General features: G+C 38.1%; 1 protein-coding gene across 1 annotated transcript in view; it reads left to right on the top strand.

Annotated features, from left to right (window-relative positions):
- Nucleotides 1–21,371, top strand: part of prima1 (proline rich membrane anchor 1) — a 48,942-nt gene that overhangs the window by 5,967 nt on the left and 21,604 nt on the right. The window contains exon 3 of the mRNA XM_036581946.1: nt 19,664–19,796. Coding sequence (XP_036437839.1) covers nt 19,664–19,796 — 133 coding nt within the window. The remainder of the gene's footprint in view (nt 1–19,663; nt 19,797–21,371) is intronic.

Raw genomic sequence — 21,371 nt, 5'->3', positions numbered from 1 at the left:
TAGAATTGATCTTTTTACCCTTCCACTCTGTAAGCATGAGCACTTTGCTCTCCAATCCATGATCTAGTCCTGGTTTTTCTTCAATGAGCTGTCCTGTGAGGCCTGACTAGCGCGACTCAAAGTTGCACTGGGTAATGGTCCATTCTGCTGAAATACAGACACACAACTGACATGCTACAAAGCACCCAGAAGCACCCAGGAAATTATGTAAGTTTTGTTGTCTACCAATATTGCTAAAACTAAAAATCAATGTAATGTCGCACGAATTAAAGAATAGCAGTTTAGATAATATATTGCCCAGTACCTTGACTAACTTGCTTGAATCTTTTGTCTGATATTTTTATGCTTTTATGTATGATAGGAAGTGCTACATGGGCATTATCTAGTGAAGACATTTCAGGGCCTTCTTCACCGTTAGAGAAAGGCCTATTGATTTCTGTGAAATAAAAAAAGTCATTTTAAGTTTTTTTTTTTTCTTTAATATAATCACCATGCACTATAGTAATGGTAATGCTAGGTTGACGAATTAGACACTTGCAAGGTTTATTTGAAAAAGGATTGATACAAAAAACAGGGTTAACACCAGACCAGATCAAAATCCAGTAGAGAAAAGCACAATACATGGGAGCAGGTGAAATCATGGTCATAAACAAGTGAGGGATGTAAACAAAGCCAATAGCGGATAATCTGAAAAACGAAAAAAGAGAAACAAAGCAAGGTCAAACACAGGAAAAGCAGTAAACAAGAAGCCAGCTCAGTATGCATTGACAGAACAGGGGCAATACTTTACAAAGTAACAGTGGAACAGACTGGCTTAACGGTTCTACAGGTGATGACCAACAGTATTCAGGTGACTTGGATCTGCTAGTTCCCTGGTGTCACATTACATACTGAGGGATCTTGGGAGGTAGAGTTCGTAGTGAGGTGAGAGTCTGACTGAGAACCAGGAAGCATGACAGTAATACTCTAATTTTATTGTTAAGTTTGGTTGAAAATAAAAAGATAAAGTTCTGAAACTCCCAACAGAAAACTATCCAATGAGCTGAACTGGGGGCCTAACTTGTCACCACTAACATAATTAGGAACTAACAGCTCACATTTTGATTTATAATGAGTGCAACCAATACTATGAGAAAAACATCACTTTATGCCTACTGGAAGTCCTAGATATGTCACTGAGTGTGAATACAAGATATGGAAAACAGCAGCTCTAGCTCTGTTTACTAAATAGACACTGTAAAATGGCTACAAGGTAATATATATATATATAGTATAATACTTATACTTTACTTACAAGCTTCAAATAAACATATAATGTCTTTTTCAAGCTTCAAATATGTGTTTAATCTAGAACGGCCAAAAAATGTTCCTGTTAATTGCCGTTTTCTGTGTGTGATCATACTGCTAGAATCCCAAAGGGGCTCTAGCACAAATTAGCATTATCGTAGAGGTGTTTTTTCGAGTTTTTGATCAAGTTTTGACATTTATGGCCCGAACTGAAGGCCTAGCTGTGATAGTCATTGTTCACCGCTGGCATTACCATTAACTTTTAAGCCCTTTGATAAGAAAGTAGGTGGTAAGCTTTGCCTTTAGGGCCGAATTGGCTTTAGAATTACCTCCTCAAAAATATTCATGAAGAAGTTGTGCTTAATGAGGACTCCCACACCTGTTATTACTGAGGGAATGATAAAAGGTTTAAACTGAGAAATACACAGTGGGAAGGAACAGAAAAGACGTTTAACTGCAGAGAGCAGGACAATTAGCATTAGCACAGCTGTCCTAAAAGAGGGGGATTAAAACAGAAGTTTCATTTTGGCTGCCCTTAGTTTGAACGTCCAAAGTGAAGTGTGGCATAGCTGGGTGAGCAGAGAGAATGTGCTTCACTGTGTGTGACCTTGCTGTGGACTGAAACTCTCTCAGCAACCCCCCCACCACCATCCCCGATAGACAACCCTCGCAAAGCTTAAAGGCAGCACTGTATCACAGTGTACAGAACCATGAAAGAATGAAAAAGGCCACAAGTGCTGTATGTGCATCGTCATTCATCTCCACCCATCATGACCAGAGAGCCAAATGAAAAGGCTTTTACGAAGCTAGTACTAACACATCATAATTTACCACTGGCAAATTTTCATTAATCACATCTAAACATTCACATAGTGCTGATTTAGCCCTGAATATTACCAAAGTGCTCTCGTATTTTATCGCTAGATTAATCTGCCTATTTTTAGCGGAACGGCTGAGGATGTAGATGAGGGGAAGTAGATTAGGCGGAATTGCTCCCAGGCTCTTGGGGAAGAACACGTTCCTTTAAGCCCAAAAAAGGGCATGCGTGGCAGGCTGCACACATGGCTAACTCCGCTAACTCAATAGAGGTGCTCTCAGTGTGTGTGGCTTAGGACAGCCAACCTTGCCCTGTGTTATGTTAAATCAAGTCTTGGACGGGCATAATCCTTGGCTTTCTTGTAAGATCCTGCTGTATTATGATATTTGCTCATTTTCTTGTTAGCAGGGACAATAGACATCTCTTCAAATCCAGCATTCTTTTGAATTAGCTATGCCTAGTGGAGAGCTAGCCATAAATAGAGAAGAATATATTTAGATGTCTTCATTTGCTTAGATCAAAGATTTGTTTTGTCTGTCTGATCAGAAATTTCTCTAAAAACAACTCGTTTCATCATTACCTCAAGATGAAAATAGTAACAACATATCATTGTTACTTTAATGTTATTGGGCTCCTTTAGCTGAGCAAATTTTTATCCACTGCCACCTTCATTATTTGACTGAATGATGAAATATGAAATTTGTACATATAAACAGCAGAATGACACACCGAGCTTTGATATGACTAGTGCTCTGCTTTTCCTGTCAACCTCTGTCCCCCAGAGGCCTGTCGGCTCGACTCCCCCTCCTGTCAGTCAAACTCGCCCCCCTCCTCTAAAATCCAGAGGGCTATTTTGTCTTGCAAAGGTATCAGCCTGTTTATGCTAATTCGAAGCATGTCAACATTAATTAAGGGCTTCTACATCGTGGCGAGTAATTACTCGTGGCCAATGCAAAAACACATCGTGATGCGTTAACAAAGTGAAACGTATTTGTGTCCAGCCTCACCATCTCATCTTGTAGGCAGTCAGGTGATGCTGCTGTTTGATCTGAAAATACATTTCTGGGATATGCGTGAGCCTTTCAGATGCGATCTCTTTGCAGAAGCTGTGACTAATTGTAGATAATTCCTACCCGTATCTCACTTTCGGATTATTCCATTATTCATACAAGTTAGATAGTGTTACCTGAGAGCTGGGAAAATTGCTATAGCAGAAGTGAAAAATTGCCTCACAGTATGGGCAGATAATGGTGCATGCAAACAAGCCCAGTTCTGAGGAGTATGTTAGTGCATTACATAACGCCATAAGTGACAGAACATTTGTAGTCAAGGATTTGGAAGTGAAAGAATGGCCTACATTACTCACCGTAACTAAACTGCCCAAATGTGCCTACAACACTGAGGTGTACGTTCTATGTTGATATCTTTTGATTGTCCTTTTACAGTATTATACTTTGTGATATTTTGCATTATGTTCCTGAGCAAGAACCTGAAGATGGTTAAGGAGAAATTAGTTTAGCATTTTGAGTTTTAAAGGAGTTGCTTAAGTGATGCATACTGTTAGTAGTGAGCGGTATGGCCAAAAAATGTATATCATGGCATAATTAAAATTTATGGCCGTTTCAGAATGCCTGACTCAAAGTCAGTGATGGCAGCCAATCTTCCTGACTGGCTTCTGTTTCCCCGCCGGTTCGTGGCATTGTCCGGCATGGTCCCCTCTTCCTGTCATTACATCTTCATCTCACTTATAAGACAAATGTCTTGAGAACTTCAACAAAGCGGAAGTTGACATCTTATTCAAAATTCCTGTTTCACTTTAAATGATGCAGCAGTTAAAAGTAGTCACACGTACAGCTGCCAGAATGGTCCTGCTGCTCCATTTAAGCCTGAACTTAAAATTCAAACTAAAGCTGTCGAATGAGAAGCCAACTTCAGTGTTCTAGAAATTCAGAAGTGAAACTACATTTAAAACAATTTTTGTTAGAAAGCAATAATTTTTTTGAGATTATTGTTCAATTTGAGATTTATTTTGTTTGTTAAGTACAGTTCTTATTAAAAAGCAAAGGGATGTTGCAGGATAATAAGCTACTGTTAACCTATAAAAGCATTTAAAATGGTTTTATTCGAAATAAAATATATAATGTGGTGTCAGACACAGGCTCTGCATGGCCGTTAGAGCTTAGGGGTGTGGCCATGCAAAGTGGCTCTTGGAATGTGCCATACTCCCAGTTAAAATGTTTAGTTGGTTGTGACTATGTTCAGTTTTCTAATTTTCCTGCAGCACCTCTTGCTAGACTGCATAAATAGTTTCTGATCTGAATTATTTACTGTAGCTGCTGTGGAGTTTTATCTGATTCAGAAGTAGGTCTAATCTTGTGATTTCTAGTGCATGGTGATCATATCATTTGTGAATTTGATATGGTTATTATGTGTTGTTGTACAGTCATAAAAGAGAGAGAACAGTTTGAGCCTGAGGCAGCTGCCTTGAAGGAACCAATATTTAGGCTCAGTGCAATTTAAACCTGCATATTTACTGTTCAGATAACTGATAACTTCTAAGTAATGACCACAAAGGACTAGAAAATCTAGGATCCTCCTGTTCTTGGATGTGATTTTGTTCTGCAGGTTTAATGTCTTTATTGTGTATTTAGGATAAATTCACTTGTCCTCAAAGTAGATGCCATCAGTCTTTGTGGCTGTTAAAAAATTTCTACTGAAAAACAAGAAAAGTCAGATAACACTTAAACAGATCTGTTCATTCATAAATATACCTTGGGATCCTACCTGTGTTATAATCTGAAAGGACATTTCAGTGGTAAAACTGAACAGGGATCTATCTAAATATCTAATGGTAAAAACATGTAGTTAGAAGATCTTACACTTAATATACATTTTGGACCATATTCAACTCATTAAACTCTTTATTATTCTGTGATGTTCTTGAAAAAAAATGTTTTCTAAGATGTTCGTCCAGAGTGACTGACCCAAGACTTTTGCTATCTGAAGGTGTTTTAATGTAGTTCTTTTTAAATGAACTGTACTCAGTTCTGCTGAAGTGAACATGAACGGGAACCAACTGTAAATGGCTTCAGTGCTTTTAGTGTTCACAATGTAAGCGAACATTAAGGGGACTCTGGTCTTGTTTAGCATTGATGATATCTCAGAGCACTTGCTGTTTATATCACAACTCCTTTAGACCTCAGACCACACCTAGGTAACTCTGAATTGTAGGTGGCATGGTTCAAGATCCGAATGTCTGAAACTATGGTAAGACACTCCGTTAGTGCCAAGCTGTAAAAAAAACAGCCAAACAGTTGCACTTTTTCATGAAAGAGGGGTCATTTTGTGTTATCTCATAGAAACATATGGAAAACATCATCTAAATATTTCTTGACTATGGACCTGTAGAATTGCCCTCTTTATCCATACCACTCTCAATAGACACTCTAGCAACAAACATATAATCTTGTGGATTTTCACTTTCCATTAAGCCACCAGCATCTCCACTAACCAGTCAAATGAAGCAGTGCAGTGCAATTATACATTTACTACAATGGCGTGTTCACAAATTTTCATTTATTGCATTCACAAAATATTGATTGTTCTCTGAACATTAATATCATTGTCACAATAAACACTTTCAGAAAAAGGTAACAAGTAATTTAAATAATATGTACATATAATGTTTTATTCACTTTTACTATTGAAATGTTGAGGTATAATGGGACCTTTAAAAGCCATTAGTCTATAGCTAAGAAAAAATTCCCCACTGTCAGCACTGCTACTTGGAACTAGATAACTGTGTGGGACAAGATTTCATCGTTCTCCAGCTATCACAGAAAATCTGCACCTTACGTCCTGCCCGCAACATGAACATTTGGTCCTGCCTCCATCCATGGAGTCAAATAGTGGGTTTTCATCTGCTGTAATCACAAATAAAATGACTGCCATATGTCAGACTTGCCTTTAGTCACCTTTATTGTCATGTATTCACCTTTATTAAGAGCACTTTCCACAGTCGTGGCCATAGGACTGTCTGAAGGCTCTGCTGTTTCTGTAGCCTACAAAAATTCAATTTACACATTCTTCACGATTGGTTGCTTCATGTTATTTAGAATGAGTTTATTAATTTTAGTTATTTTCCTGCTCCCGCCTGCACTGGGCTGGATAACCACCCTCTCATTGCTCACATATTACCACATATTATATTGTGGTAACATGTAAATACTGTTAAAGTTTTAGAACGTCTCGTTCACTCTCCAGTCCATACAGTCCATATATGTAAACAAAGCTATAAAAACAACCCCTTTTGAATGAATTGCTTCTGTGATGTCATCATAAAACAAATCATTTACATATATCTACCTTTTCAGACTACAGCGGATTAGCTATGCCCATTCATACTGAAATAAGCTGCATTTCAGTCCAGACTGCTCTTTGAATGAGGCACAATACAGAGCAGCCAAACAGAGCAAAAAAACATACATATGTCAGTCTTAAAGGCACAGTAACAAAAACAGCCTGTTTAATTGTAGGGGAAAAGAGAGGTTGGAATGTGGTCGTGTAAAACTGATCGGTCCATAAACCCACACCAATGTGAAAAGTAGACTTCAGAGGAAGAATGAATTAAATGCAAGAAAAATGTGGATATAGGCCCTTTAACTTTATTGGAACAAGCCACCAATTCAAATTAGTCACTAGCATCCGTTACTGGAACGCAATAGAACAGGGTTCTTTAGCTCTAAACCTTGAAACCACTTTTCAGTCCTGTATTTTGAAATTACTGGTACTTAAGTGAATTGATGTAGCTGATTGACCACCCGGTGTTATACCTACCAGTGATTACAAAAAATGGTAGAAGAACCACTTTTGTTTCCTTAAATAATCTTTCAGTTGAGTTTTTTTTTATATCCATTGAAAGGTCCTTTAGGGAACCAAAAGTGTTTTTTCCATGGCCTCGCTCCAAAGAACCCTCTTTGGCAGCTCTATTTTTGAGAGTGCACTCCTCTGAAAGTTTCGAGATTGGCATAAAGTCAGGGGATTTCATGGATCTGAGGCCTCTAACCCCTACATAAATACTCCAGACACACTCACCTTCTCTCTGCCAATTTATTGTCCAGCTGATATGCTGACGGGCCACAGATCGATTCCCTGTGCTCCAGTCTGGCTTATCTGAGAGGACATTAGTAATAGAGGAGCATTAGCAGATTGACAGTTATTGGCTAAGAGCCATGCAATTGCTCAGGGCAGTCCGAGGCAGGTTAAGCTGACAGAGCGAACGAGTCCAAAACCTTAAACAGACCAAACGCTCTCAAGTCTCTATAAAGCTGCGAGTTACGTTCTGCTGATTATTTCTTTTTAATTTTGGGTTGATTATAGACTAGACATTAAAATCTTTTTATGATGCTGTGCTTTGGATTTAGTTTGAACATTCTCAATGTTATTGACTATGCATGTGTAAAAATATACATAGTTGGCCACAAAACATGTAACATTATCTGAAGCTTAACTTGTAAAGAAGCCATGCACTCTTTAAAAAAGGCACTACAAAGAGTTTTTTGAGCGGTTTCTCTTTCGCTGCCTGCTAATTTAAGTCATAGTCTACATCACTAGCTACTACTGGATGGCAGCAGCTACTCTGAAAGATTTGCTGACACACTTTTTTGGTCGTACTTGCCCTATATATTGACATTGTTGTCAAGTATTGTCAGCAAGGTCAAGCTACGTGGTAACAGTGGTGTAGAGAGACAAAAAGAGGCTTAGTTGGTCAAGTTTATAAATTGTTGTTGTGTATTTATTAATATCTCAGTGTATATCAAAGTTATGAGCGAAGTTACTCCAGCATTTTTCCAGCATGTGGTATGAGCCTTCAGTTCTTTTTACTGTGGTTCATTCCATCTGCTCATCAAATGTAAATGGATTTTTACTTATTGGACCTTTAATTAATGTGGGCTTTAGGAAGTGAGCCAGGGACTTCATCGATCACCCTCACCACGGCGACCAGCTTTAAACACCTCCGCCGCTTTTGGAATAATCTTTGTTGTACCTTACTCTCTGTGCTACGGTATGATGGAGTGATGTGATGGAGTGGTTTTCTGCCTCGGTATGACTAACAGTAGTAGGCTGGGGGAGGCTGCAGTGCCTGCAGGCTCTGCGCTGCCCTTTGCTCCGCTGCACACTGTCGTGAGCGTGGATGAGCCACCCACGGGGATGGGAGCCCACAAGCACTCCCTTCATCTGCCAGCAAGGCATCTCGTTCTGTAGCCAAGCAGAGGGAAGACCCTCTCTTACCTGTGTTTGTGATCCAGCACTGGCAGTCTGGAGCTCAGATAGTAGCTTATATTGCCAAAGGAGTGGAGGGATGGTAAACGAGGTATTGAGTGAATGATTGAGTGAGTGAGTGAGTCCTTGGCTCACTGTGACTCAGAAGATGGAACAGAAAACAGAACACTTGGGGATTGGCTTCCTGCCTAATTTTACTACACTTTTGTCTGTTAAATATACTGTAAGAAAAGTATTTTCACTGTCAAAGTACTCTAAAATTTAGTGGTCAATACTCGTTTTTTAAAAAAGATTAAACGAGAGTTAATAACCATATGCATACTATACATATACACATACATGTATTTTAACACTGCTGTTGTTAATTGACAGAAATAGAATGTACATTCACTAAAATGCAAATGATTACCTTTATTTCAGACGTTTAAGATTCAATTAAGATCAATTTTAATGCAGCAATGTTCAGCCTCAAGCTATGTCCATAAAGTCAAGCTACTCAGTGAAAGCGACTTAGAGACAAATGCTTAGCTAGCTAGCAACATTAAAAGATCTGTAGCTGGTGACCTTCAGCGTAGCGTATCAATCATTTATCTCTAAAAACCTTGATTTGAAAAAAGAAAATGCGCCAGATCATCATAACAGCATAGCCTAACTCTAAATTGACATATTTTGACAAAGATTTAATTGTGCACAATTACGTTTAATTGACATTTTCTTTTCTTTCTATCTATAAAAGATAGTATTTATAGGTGGAGCATGGATTGCTCAGATGAGCATGCATTAGTCAAACTTAAATTGCCTGCTTTTAGAGTTCTTCTCCATACAACTAATACAATATTTTAGTGGCATTGCAATTTATTTTGGTTTTCATAGCTGCTCTGTTGTCTGCTTAGTTGATGTGTACCGTTTGGTAATGGTTATGTGTCTTATAATGTCTGCTGCTCCCTCTCTGAGCCAAGCAGTGACCAACAGAAGATGCATTAAACAGCTGTTCAGTGAGTTTCCTTCACTAGCTGTGTTCTTATAGTTTTGTTCATGTTAGATTTGTTTATAGACCCTGCTTATTTAGAATCACCATTTAGAGTCTGCTTAGTCAGAGTTAAACATTGCTGCAAATAATTTACTCCGCATATGTTGTCTGTCACTTAACTATGCACTACTGAGTAAACCTTGTAGATGACATCAGTCAGAAAAATGGAAAGTTCTGTATACCACCCCATGTAATATTGAGGCAAAAATCATGTTTCTAGTAAATTATTTTAATTTAGTTTTAGAAAATTCAGTTTAGGTATGGGCTGGTTACATATATAAATGAATTTTAACTTTTTTGGTGAAAAAATATTTTACCTCCTTTATTTTTACAGTGCTTCTGTTAAAAAATGAGTATTCCCCATGTAAATCGTGATGGGATGAATCGATTTTAAATGAAATTGAGTATGTGCCAAAATACTTTTTAAAAATGTATTGATATTCAAGAGATGCCCTAATTTGTTTATTGGTTAACTGTATAATTTTAACTGTCCTTAAAGTCAACCTGAAATCAAAAGGGACTTGGTTTACCTTGGTAGTTCATGTTCCTGGTCATATTAACCCCCTATCGAGTGACCACAAATAAATCTTCCATCAAAATGTAATGACTTTCGCCAGCATCTAAAACGTCTTCTGATTTTTGGCCACCAAGAACCAAAAATAATATTAACCAATTATGGGATTCTCACTGGGTGGTTTTGAGGTGGTGGTTGAAAGGAGGTCACTCAGTAAACTCACTGCTGTCCTGAACAACACATCACACCCCCTCCATGACCTACTGGTCAGACAGCGGAGCACCTTCAGCAATAGACTCATTCAGCTCTGCTGTAGCAAGGAACGGTACAGGAGATCTTTTGTACCAACAGCGATCACACTGTACAACACCTCATTACTGTGCCGAGACATTACTGTATACTGAGCCACTGACAGGACAGGCCCATTGGGCACCAGCAGGACACTACATTATATCTCTCCACTCACATATGCACTGCTACTTTGATTATACATTTATACATACTCCATATTGCACTGCCACTTTGTTTATTTGTCCACAAATATTGCACATTGCACTGTCACTTTGTTTATAAATGTTATATTGCACAACTTTTAACATAGGTTATCGTTTACAGTGCATAGTCAATTGTTCATTCATTGGAGGGGACATGCACCACTGCATTGTCAACTGCATAGTATTTATGCAATTTACTTCTTATTTTTGTACTGCACATTCTTTTTATTGTTTTTAGTATATTTTTATTTTATTTTATTATATTGTTTATCTTTACTTTCTTTTTATGCATCTGTGAATACTGTAAGACAATACTTTGCTCCTATTCATTTTGCTCTTGTTTTGCTCTTTACTGTGCTTTGTACTGCTGCAATAGTAGAATTTCCCTCTGGGATTAATAAAGTGATCTATCTCTCTATCTATCTATCTATGATCCTCTCTGTACTACATCCGTCTCTATGGGTCTTAAATCAATGCTGTTTTTTTGCTAAACACTAGAGAAGTGCTTAGAATTAGGCTTCAATTAAAATATTTCAAAAAAGGCTGAAACTTGGAGCTGCTTAGCTAGTGTTCCAGCCTCTTAGAGATTTTATTCATTGGATGAAGTTGTCTCAGAGCAGGTCCGTTGTTTGTTTTGATACCTGGCAGCCTGTCAGTCCTCTCATTTTGAAATCAGTTTTGGCTAGGCAATCCAGAGCTATATAACTCCATTAAACTGGAAAGCAGGTATAAAAATAGCCTAATCTAATAGGCCTGGCTCTCCAGCTGCCATCATGGTATCTCTGATATGCCTGCTGCTTCTTAATCACAGAAAGAAGACTTCAAATCTACCTTCCTCTATTTAGTTTACACATTATAGATAACTCCCATTAAGCTCATATAAGCAATGTTTTGAAAGGTAGGGTCAATAATGTTTATTCTAAATCACTGTATTTATCTGTTGGATGTTGTCTTTTGCACTAATTCATATAGACATTAAATAACACAAAGTCTTCAACTTGGAATTACAAAAGGGAACTATCTGGCCTCTTATCTTATTCAAACTGAGTTCCTAAAATATCTCTAACTGTGTACATGTATCTTTTTTATTAAATATCTATTTGTACTAATAAATATTTCTCATACAGTACACTCTTAAATCACAGGTACCACAAAGTGTTCTGTGAGTGAATCTATATCAGAACCTCTTTTAGTTACCTATAGATGTATATTGGAAAAAGACACGTGACTGTGAAAAACCTTTAAATTGAAGACAAAAGTAAACATAAAGAATTAGTGTAAATGTTTAAAACCAATTTAAGGTTTCTTCCTAGAACCTTTACGTTATGCAACAGATCTGTAGATTCTTCACATTCTCTTTTACAGACATGGTTCTTCAAAAAGGTTTTTTAGGCAACCAAAAGAGGTTCTTCTGTGCCATTGCACAAAGAACCCTTTTTGAAATCTTTATTTTTTTAAATAATACCTTTTTTTATATTTTTTTTACTTTTTTGAAGTACTTGAACAGTGCTGCAGGAGATGACCAATCGATCATTCTGAATGATCTTGCATTATGAAAGAATAGTTTTGTCTTATTCTAAATAATTTCATCACAATCCATTGTGCATGTTTTCAGTAAAATGAAAAATGTGCCTGACTTTTAATGTGAGTTAATGTAACAAGATTTTAGATATTTTGTCAAATAATGTAAAGTGCAGCTGACATTTTCAAATAAAAAAAAAAATGTGAAAATGTTAAAATGACAAAATTGGAAAGGTTCTGTCTTAATAGTGACATGAATCATTTTTAACCATTTTTATCAGTTCATCTCCTCTCTTTGTGCATCCTAATCAGCTGCCTCATCACTGTACTGCACCACCGGTATCAGAGGGTGAAGGCTTGCCCTCTGCTAATTAACATAAATCAAGCCATCTTTTCAGAAGGTTCAGGGCTGTTTGAATGTATTTGTGCAGACAATGAGGAGAAAATTCAGCTGTTAAACATATCTCCTGATATTAAAGTTCTGCAGGTTTATGCATTTGAGAACTGACATAATCATATTTGACATTATATCAGTGAGGAAAGCGCTAGTTAATGGGGCATTCCAGCCTAAAAGTTTAATATGATATTTTTCGTATTATGCAGTATTCGGTAGTGCAGTGTTGTACCTCTCAGCCTCGTTGGTTTGACAGAATTCATTATTCTATATTGTTTCCATGTTTTCATGTTCTCTCACTACAAAACCCAGCATGCATTACATAAACACATCATAAAACCTTTGGAAATGACAATCCTGACTGCTAGCCTAGCTACTGACCTAGAGACTAATAAAAATAACCAAGCTAGCATTAACTCTGACCTCAGCTTTTCAACAAAATCCAGAAGAGAACAGTGATTCTATCTTTATTCAGCACAAAATGGATGGCAGAGACAAATTGTTTACCTTTTCAACCAGAGAAAAGAAGCCAAACTGAAGTAAGGTATGTAGATAGCCAGAAACTTCAGCTTTTAGCTTGTTGTCCTCCTTGTGTGACAAGTCATTTCATTGTAATGATGATTTGAATACATTTACTACAATTATAAGACATCGTACACACGTGGCAATAGCATGCCTTCTGGGTGATCCGATCATAAGTGGACAGTTTACAGTACACGTGTAAATGGCGTACAATGTGTCTTTGAGAGCCGAGATGTGATGATTGTGATCTGATCACTCAGACCACCTTTGGAGGTGATCAGGGACCACATCACATTTACAGTGTTATGTAAATGGAGGGCTAAAGCATCTCGATGCATCTTCAGCAGGACCAGAAGGACCACCTAAATCAGCTGCATCAGCCCAGCAGAGACAAAAGCAGCTGCGTAGCTTAATTTTTCACCTCCTCTACCGTTTGTTTACACTTCGCATTAGCTGTTCATGTGGTCTAAACCTTTAGCCCTTTGCCTTACATAAACACAGACTCGTGGTACATTTTGTCTCACAAGAAACGCAGTGAGAGACTGATGTAGTAAATATGAGTGTACCTCCCTCCAGTCATGAAATCTGATCACTGGAGACACATGGAATTGCCAATGTGAACAGGGCCTAAGATATTCAGCTTCCTAGCAGTAATGTCAGCTAACAAAATAAAAAATCAAGCCGCCCCAAAACTACAACTGCTTTACGACTCGGCCCCAAAGCAGTTGTAGTTTTTCAAAGGTTCACTCACTCTAGAGATTTTTGTGGCTTACTCTAGGATGCAAGAAAGCATGTTTGCAGCAGATATAATGATGGTTAAATTTTTCATTTTGGCCAGAGTGTCTCTTAAACTAAAACTGTTGGAGTCTGTTTAAGTTCAGGCTGTAAAAATGATACCAGGCAATGTTATTTATTATCAGAATTTTTAGCTCCTTAAAACTGGTATTAGTCGCAAAATTTTAATATCAGTCAGGCCCTGATACTGACAATACATGTGTCCTCATAATAGCGAAAAATGTTTAAAATTCTATAGAAATGGTCCCTTCATGGTTGACTTTCAGCAACTCAGGCCTTTTCAGAGATAAAAGAAGCATTTTTTACCATTCTCATTCCTCAGTGGTTGTGAAGGATGAGATGTTGAAGCATGCATGGTTATGATTCCCTCTGAAACATCTTTCCTGTTTCCTCACTCACACGTTTTTCCTTCTCTGGAGATACACGAGGGCCCAATTACTGAGTTCACTCGAGCCAGACGCTTCTCGGTCCCAGAGGGCGTCTTCTGAGGCAGCCATGTTGTGTGTGTGTGTTTTTTTTTGGTGACAGTAGAGTGTTTGTTGGCCCAGCTGAGGCTGAGGAGTCTTGTGAGGACAACCCTCGTCTCCCAGGCTGCCGCCACACTCATTAGTGAACATCATCCATTTCACTCCTCTCTCTGGGTCATCAGCCAGAGATAACATACGCAAGAGTCAGCCCCATAAACCTACCACCAGCGAGAGCCCTACGCAAGCAGTCAGACACCGTTCATGGCAATGGGCTCTTCTCTGAAGTCTCATTTTTCATGCTGAAGAGAGGCTAGGCATGACCTGATGCTTTGATAAAGCTATAATGCTGGCATCATCAATTTTACCCATACATGAGCACTTTTAAGTCTGTTTTAGCTGTGTTTTAGTACAAGATTTTCACTTTGATGCTGAAACCAAGTGTATCACAGAGCTGAATACCAAAGCAGAACTACGGCAAAGCAATAAAACACCTGGTGATCTGAACACAGTGTTTATTCCTCTGATCAAAGAAAATAGTTCAGATTCTTACAACTTAATCACCATCTCTGATTAGTATATAAATGGTTCAGTGCTTTTTTAAGTGCTGCAACATGGCAAACAGTTCAACAAGGCAAACAGCTTAGTTCACTTGTCAAATTTTCAAAGTCTGTTTATAGTTAGTACAAAACCTTTCAAACATGGCCTCATCGTCATTCTTAGTTTAAAATAAATACAAATTGGGTAAGAGCTTTTGTTGGTTTCTAGGAGCATAAAGTACTGTGCAGAAGTCAAAGACCACCCTTCGTTTGTCTTTCCAGTAAGAATGGCCTTTAAGTACAAGTTTTCAGGAGATATTTCAGTGAAGATCATATACATAATAACTAATTCTCAAGGCAAAGCAATAAAACATAAAAATAATAAAACAATATTATTACAATTATCATTCTTAAAAATATTATTACAAATTTATACTAAAAAAACATAATAAGAAAAAAGAAAAGAAGTGAAAAACCATGAGTTTCTAAAACTGGAGTTCAAAAAATGATGAAAAGATACAGAGAAAATAGGACTCTAACAACACTGTGCAAACCTCACCTGCATGAACTGACCCTCCTGATGCTGCTGCTGCTGCATAAACTCAAACTAATCTAATTAACCATTGCTCCACCTGTTTTTTCCTGTTTTGTATTCTAATATTTTATATTGATGCTGTTTGCTATGCGGTGTCGACCAGAGGAGGATGGGTTCCCCTTTTGAGACTTGGTTCCTCTCAAGGTTTCTTCCTCTTGCTTTTAGGGAGTTTTTCCTTGCCACTGTCGCCATTGGCGATGCTCATAGGGGCTTGGACCCAGATTTTTCTGTAAAGCTGCTTTGTGACAACACCTGTTGTATAAAGTGCTATATAAATAAACTTTGACATGACTTAACTAACAACCGTGCAAGACCTGGTAGACCACCAAAACTGTCCGCCCTCAGATAAACAGTACTTAAAGCTGTCATCTTTGAGAGAGAGGAGATAATTAAGCTTCACTCTTGCTTCAGATCTGAAAAAATCCACATGTGTTTTTGTCCATCCTTCCACTGTGAGAAGACAACTCAGCACTGTGGGTCTGAACTGATGTGTAGCTGTCAGGTTGTTACTGAGAAAAGAAAATAGACAGAAAAGAAGAACAAAAAAGGTCTTGTTCTCACAACCTCACTGACCACTGACCACCAACTTCTAAGACTGAACTTTGGAGGTGTGGAAAAACTGCACTGTCATTACAGATTTCAGTGGAAAACTAAAAGCAGTTCTCTTGAAAAGAAGCTGTAATAAAGGCAAAGAGTGGACACACTAAATACTAAAAAAAAGATCAAATAAACACTTACAGCCCAGATAAAGAGCTTTTTAAGGTTGATTTTCTCTAGTGCCTAAAATGTTTGCTTTTGCTGCTTTTTCTTCCTAACGCTGAAAAATAAACTTGTACTTAATTGGAATTTTGACTGGAAATTAAATGAATGAAGGGTGGACTTTTGAAAAGGTTCTCGGCTTTGTTCCTGGAGTGCCCTTACACCAGTAGCAGTGGTATAAGGCCCACCCACTTTAGTCACTACACCTCCCAACCCCCACCAAGAAAAGTTTAAGTTCGGGCCACCTTGTTGTATCTGTACAAAACAGCAGTCCGACGCTGTTACTGACCTACATTGTGCATTTTTTGTGTTTTTCCTCCTCTAATACACCCAATTCAAAGGGGGATGTTCTTGTTAATTAGCTGAATATTTGGATTTGATGTGTTAGAGTGGGGAAAACATCTAAATGTATGGGACAGTAGTCCCCCAGGAGCAGGACTGGTACTCGCTGCCAATGCGATTGTACCATCTATTAAACCTGAACATTTCCTGTCTGTTTTCCTCTTATTCATTACAATGCTGATACAAAAGTCTTTGATCAATAGGAAAGTTGGCTAATTTCCTCATGCATTTGTTTAGGTTTAATCAGCTGTAACAGCGAGATTTGTAAATATCGATCAGGATGATAAATGGCAGTGCTGAGTGTATGAATTTGCTGATCTGCAAAAGAGGACTAATTCAGTGATTAATATTCCTCGGCTGTGGGATAACGTCTCGGGAATACTCGTGGAATGTGGGTTAATCACTGTCAAAGCTAAAAACAGCCTGCACGGGTTGCGCTTGTTTTCACACTACAGTTTCAGTGTCATTTGGGACATGCTGACCTGCTTCTGGGTAAAGCACTGCCGGAATTCCCCAAACTTAAAAAAACAAAGGTTTGTTTACATTTACATCAGCTAATCTCCTAATGGCACTAATGGCTTGATATAAAAATTCTGTTTTGATTTAAAAAATGTCAGATTATGAGACAGTTATTAGTTGTTCATTACTGAAACGATGGGTAAGCAGGCTGGGAAGCAGGATGCATTTGTGAGTTTCTTTTATCGATATTTAGTTCAAAACCAGGGGTCTGTCTCACAAAGCAGGATTTCTAGCTTAGCCGTCTAACTTTAAAAACATTTCAATTTAATCCTGGATTCTCTGTCTCACAATGGTGGATCACTTTTTACTGGAAAACACCAGCATGGTAAATTATGTTGCACGCCTAACCTGATCGCTTGTATCATAAATAGCAGGGCCAAGCTTCTGACTAATCAGGGGCAGCCATCTGATGAAGGTGGACCGCTCCAGTTCTTTTTGGGTCACTTGGGATGTTTCAGTCATGTGAAAAGTATAGCTTTTCAGTGGTGGAAACACATCATAGTACAAACATTAAGAATATAAAGCATTTTTACCATTGTAAATGCTTTAGTCAGGTGCCTAAACACATTGCTTAAAAACATTTATCTTGGCAATGTGTTTTTGCAAATAAACATAAATACAGTAAAAAGTAACAAGAAATTCCTATTTTAAAAAAGTCAGCTGATATCTACTTAGTAGCTAGAACGAAGTCTCCAGATTTCATTTCTCCAGAATACAGAAAATAAGTATCTGTACTCAGTCCACGTTTGTAAAGGCAGTATTCAGAATACAGTTACCTTGTTTAGAGGAATAATTTTAGTTTACTTACCCACTAAATTTAAAAAATAAATACACCATATAAACACCATCCTGTTTTTTAACTATGTTATAGTCAGCATAGGGCATGTAAAGACAAAAAAAAACTTCTTTACAAACACTGAAGTTCCTGCTAAAGCCTGAGTAGACTTATAAATCAATGAACCAGTTTTTAATCTCTGTTCTGATCTCTTTTGAGGGATGATGGAATTGAACAGTGGCATCATCTGGCCTGGGCTTCCAGGGCTATAGCCCCAAATTTATGAGATTTAACCAATCTCAAATCATGTTTCATCCCAGCTCTTCCATTTTATTCAGGGGTGCATTTACAGAGTTCTCCAACTCTGGTGTTATTCTAACACAGCTATAGACTATAACATTACCAGAGAGAGGGAGAGAGAGAGAGAGAGGAGAGAGAGAGAGAGAGAGAGAGAGATTGTATTTTTGTATTAATATTGTTAATAATATTTTTTCTAATATTAGTGTTTTTCTAATAATATAAAGATAAATGGCATTTTAAAATGGCGTCTACAACTTTTCTTCGGTGTGATTATATAGAAGTGTAATAACTGAAAGAGGCCTCACCCTGTTTTCTGTATTTTGTAGAGGGTGTTTGCAGAAGGCCAGTATCTGCAGAACTAAGATCACATGCAGGACCATAAACAGACATATAGGTAGCCAGTGCAGTTATTTTTGAACAGGGGTGATAGAGCTCTCTTTTTTGTTTGTGTTAGGATTTGTGCTGTTGCGTTTTGTACGAGTTGTAGAGGGTGGTTTGTTTTCTTAGGGAGCTAAGCAAGAAGAGTAGTACAGTATTCAACTCTACATGTAACGAATGCATGAATTTTCACCTATATTTCACAGACATTTGCATACATTTTAATGGTTGTTATTGTTATTGTTATGGAATTATTATGGTAATATACTGTATGTCAGGATAACTAGTTTAACTAGTGACACTATTGAATTAGAGTAAATTGAAATGACCATTTTTACAGATTTCTTTTACAGTGTACAATAGTGAAAACTGTTGTACACCAACATTCTTTGTAGGATTATGCAATTAGTTAAAATTATATTGTTCTAAAACAGTAGTCACCATTCTTCCTACTAGAGATCCACTCACTTGAAGAGTTTAGTTCCCACCTGTGTCTAGCAGGCTGAACCTTCTTGATCAAAAACTAATACATCTGATCCAGCCAGTCAAGAACTGAAGCAGGTGTGGCAGATTGTGGTTTGAGCTACACTTACTGGAAGGTACATCTCCAGCACCAGGGTTGGTGGCTGCTGTTCTAGAAAATGCATTGTTGATCTAGTATATTGTATTGGTGCACCACTAGTAAAATACAGAAGCAGCAGGTCAGCGGTGTTGACTCTTGATTAAACCCAGGCTGTTTTGAAAAGAAATTGTTCTGTATAAATGCAGGTTGGCTCTCTTACTTGCATGGCCAGTAGGGAGATAACATATCCTGTCAGTCTACAGTAGTAGTAGCTTTGCTCTGGCTTTAATGGACTATTGCATATCTGCGTGCTGTATGCTGATGAGGCTCAGAAAATGCTGAATCCAGAGCTCGGCACACAGAAAGAGAGCGTAGAGGCAGTACTTGTGTGTGATTGTGAGGGTGACGGGGGCCGTTAATTTGCCTTCTCTCGTGCATTTTTATAAGTGCCATTAAAATCCATACTCAATAAAGCACGGCAGTGCCACCACTCCCCCAACCAGAGAAAAACTCATCCAAACTTTAAAGTGGCACAGGAGGTATGGTGGAGGGCCCTGAAGTGCTAATACGTTTCTGGGTGAGGTAGCTGCGTAATGGGCCGAATGAAGCACCTCTCAGATAGGAGCTGATTAATGGAGTGGTGCAATGCACTGCGGCCCCGTCACTGGGCCCTGGAGCTTTACAGGTGAGAGAGAGGATACAGCCACAGTGTGAGCAGAGCTTCTGTCCCTACAGTGCCCTTTTCATTTGTCTCTCTCTCTTTCTTTATCATAGTGGCTCCGTCTACTGTTCCACCTATGAAGCCCTGGGGAAGGGAGGTCGAGATTTTGGTGCTGGGGACAGTGAGCTGTGCTTCAGTAGTCTTCCTTCTCCTGACCATCATCATCTGCTACAAGGCTATTAAGAGGTAAGGCTTACTTTGGCGGTGTGGATTTTCAGTGTCTGACAATGTCCATAAACGTCCACATGGCATTTCTTTACTGACTGTAAAAATAAAAACAGGTTATAGCCTAAGGCCTATAAATGTCCACACAAAACCCATTCTTGGAAAATTATTGGTTTCCACCCAGTCGCGGCTGCTATGCACTTTTCAGGAACACTCCTCAAACAGGAAATAAACATTTATAACAGAGATGAAACAATATCACTCCTTCTCAATATTGACCAAACCAAGCACTAAAGCGGATTAACGTATGCAAAATATGGTCATATTTCAGCGACATACATGAACATGAACCAGCGCAGCTTCTTGGCTTCTGTAGCAGTTCTGTGTTGCAGTTTATCCAATCTGGTGCACTTTATGTAAAAGAACAGAGACTAGCTATAGGGCTAGATATCAGGTTAGAAAGCCAATAATTTTGTATATTTTCAGAAAAAATTTTAATTGTATTTACTTTTTCAAGTCTGAGTAGTAAATCCACAACATGGTTTGTGAAAAAGTGGAAAGCTGGCAATGAAAACAATGTGTTTAAAAATGAACAAACATGTATTTTTCTCCCCATTTCATGTTCAAGTCTGATGTGTCTCATCTGTTCAGAGTCCATGGCTCTCATCAAAGGTGGAAACGTTAAGCATCACTGAGAGACAAAACAATCAAACTAACCTACTGACAAAATTAATAGACTAATGTACTTTCAAAATAAAATCATTTAGTAAAACATACAACCCCATTTCCAAAAAAGTTGGGACAATGTGCAAAATGTAAATAATTATAAATAAAAACAGAATACAATGAGTTGCAAATCTCATAGACTCATATTTTATTCACAATGGAACATAGAATACATATCAGATGTTGAAAGTGAGACATTTTATCATTTCATGAAAAATATTAACTCATTTAGAACTTGATGTCAGCAATGCATCTCAAAAAAGTTGGGACAGGGCCTACCATTGTGTAGCCTCCCCTCTTCTGTCTGTAAACGTCTGGGAAGTGAGGAGACCAATTGCCGGAGTTTTGGAAGAGGAATGTTGTCCCATTCTTGTCTGATGAAGGATTCTAGCTGTTCAACATTCCTGGGTCTTCTCTGGTGGATTTTTCATTTCATGATGCGCCAAATGTTTTTTATTGGTGAAAGGTCTGGACTGCAGGCAGGCCAGTTCAGCACCCGGACTTTTCTTCTGCAAAGCCATGCTGTTGCGATGGATGCAGTATTTGATTTAGCATTGTCTTGCTGAAATATGCAAGGCCTTACCTAAAAGGGTTGTTGTCTGATGGGAGCATATCGTCACTGTCCAATGAAAAACATGTATCTCTTTACATTGTGTGATTTCATGATGAATGGACCAATAGAAAACTCTTTTCATTGACTTACATTGAAAGCAAAGAATGTTTTTGCCCTCTCCTGTAAATTTACTTTTTTGGAGATACTTGTTTTAATTTGGACAGCAAAAAAAACTCTATATACTGTTCAGCATTGATAGTGCCTTTCCAGATGTGTAAGCTGCCCATGCCATAGGTACTAATGCAACTAATGCAACC

Source organism: Colossoma macropomum, unplaced genomic scaffold (genome assembly GCF_904425465.1).
Source record: "Colossoma macropomum unplaced genomic scaffold, Colossoma_macropomum, whole genome shotgun sequence".
Taxonomy (NCBI): domain Eukaryota; kingdom Metazoa; phylum Chordata; class Actinopteri; order Characiformes; family Serrasalmidae; genus Colossoma; species Colossoma macropomum.
This window is presented reverse-complemented; position numbering and strand designations above follow the sequence as displayed.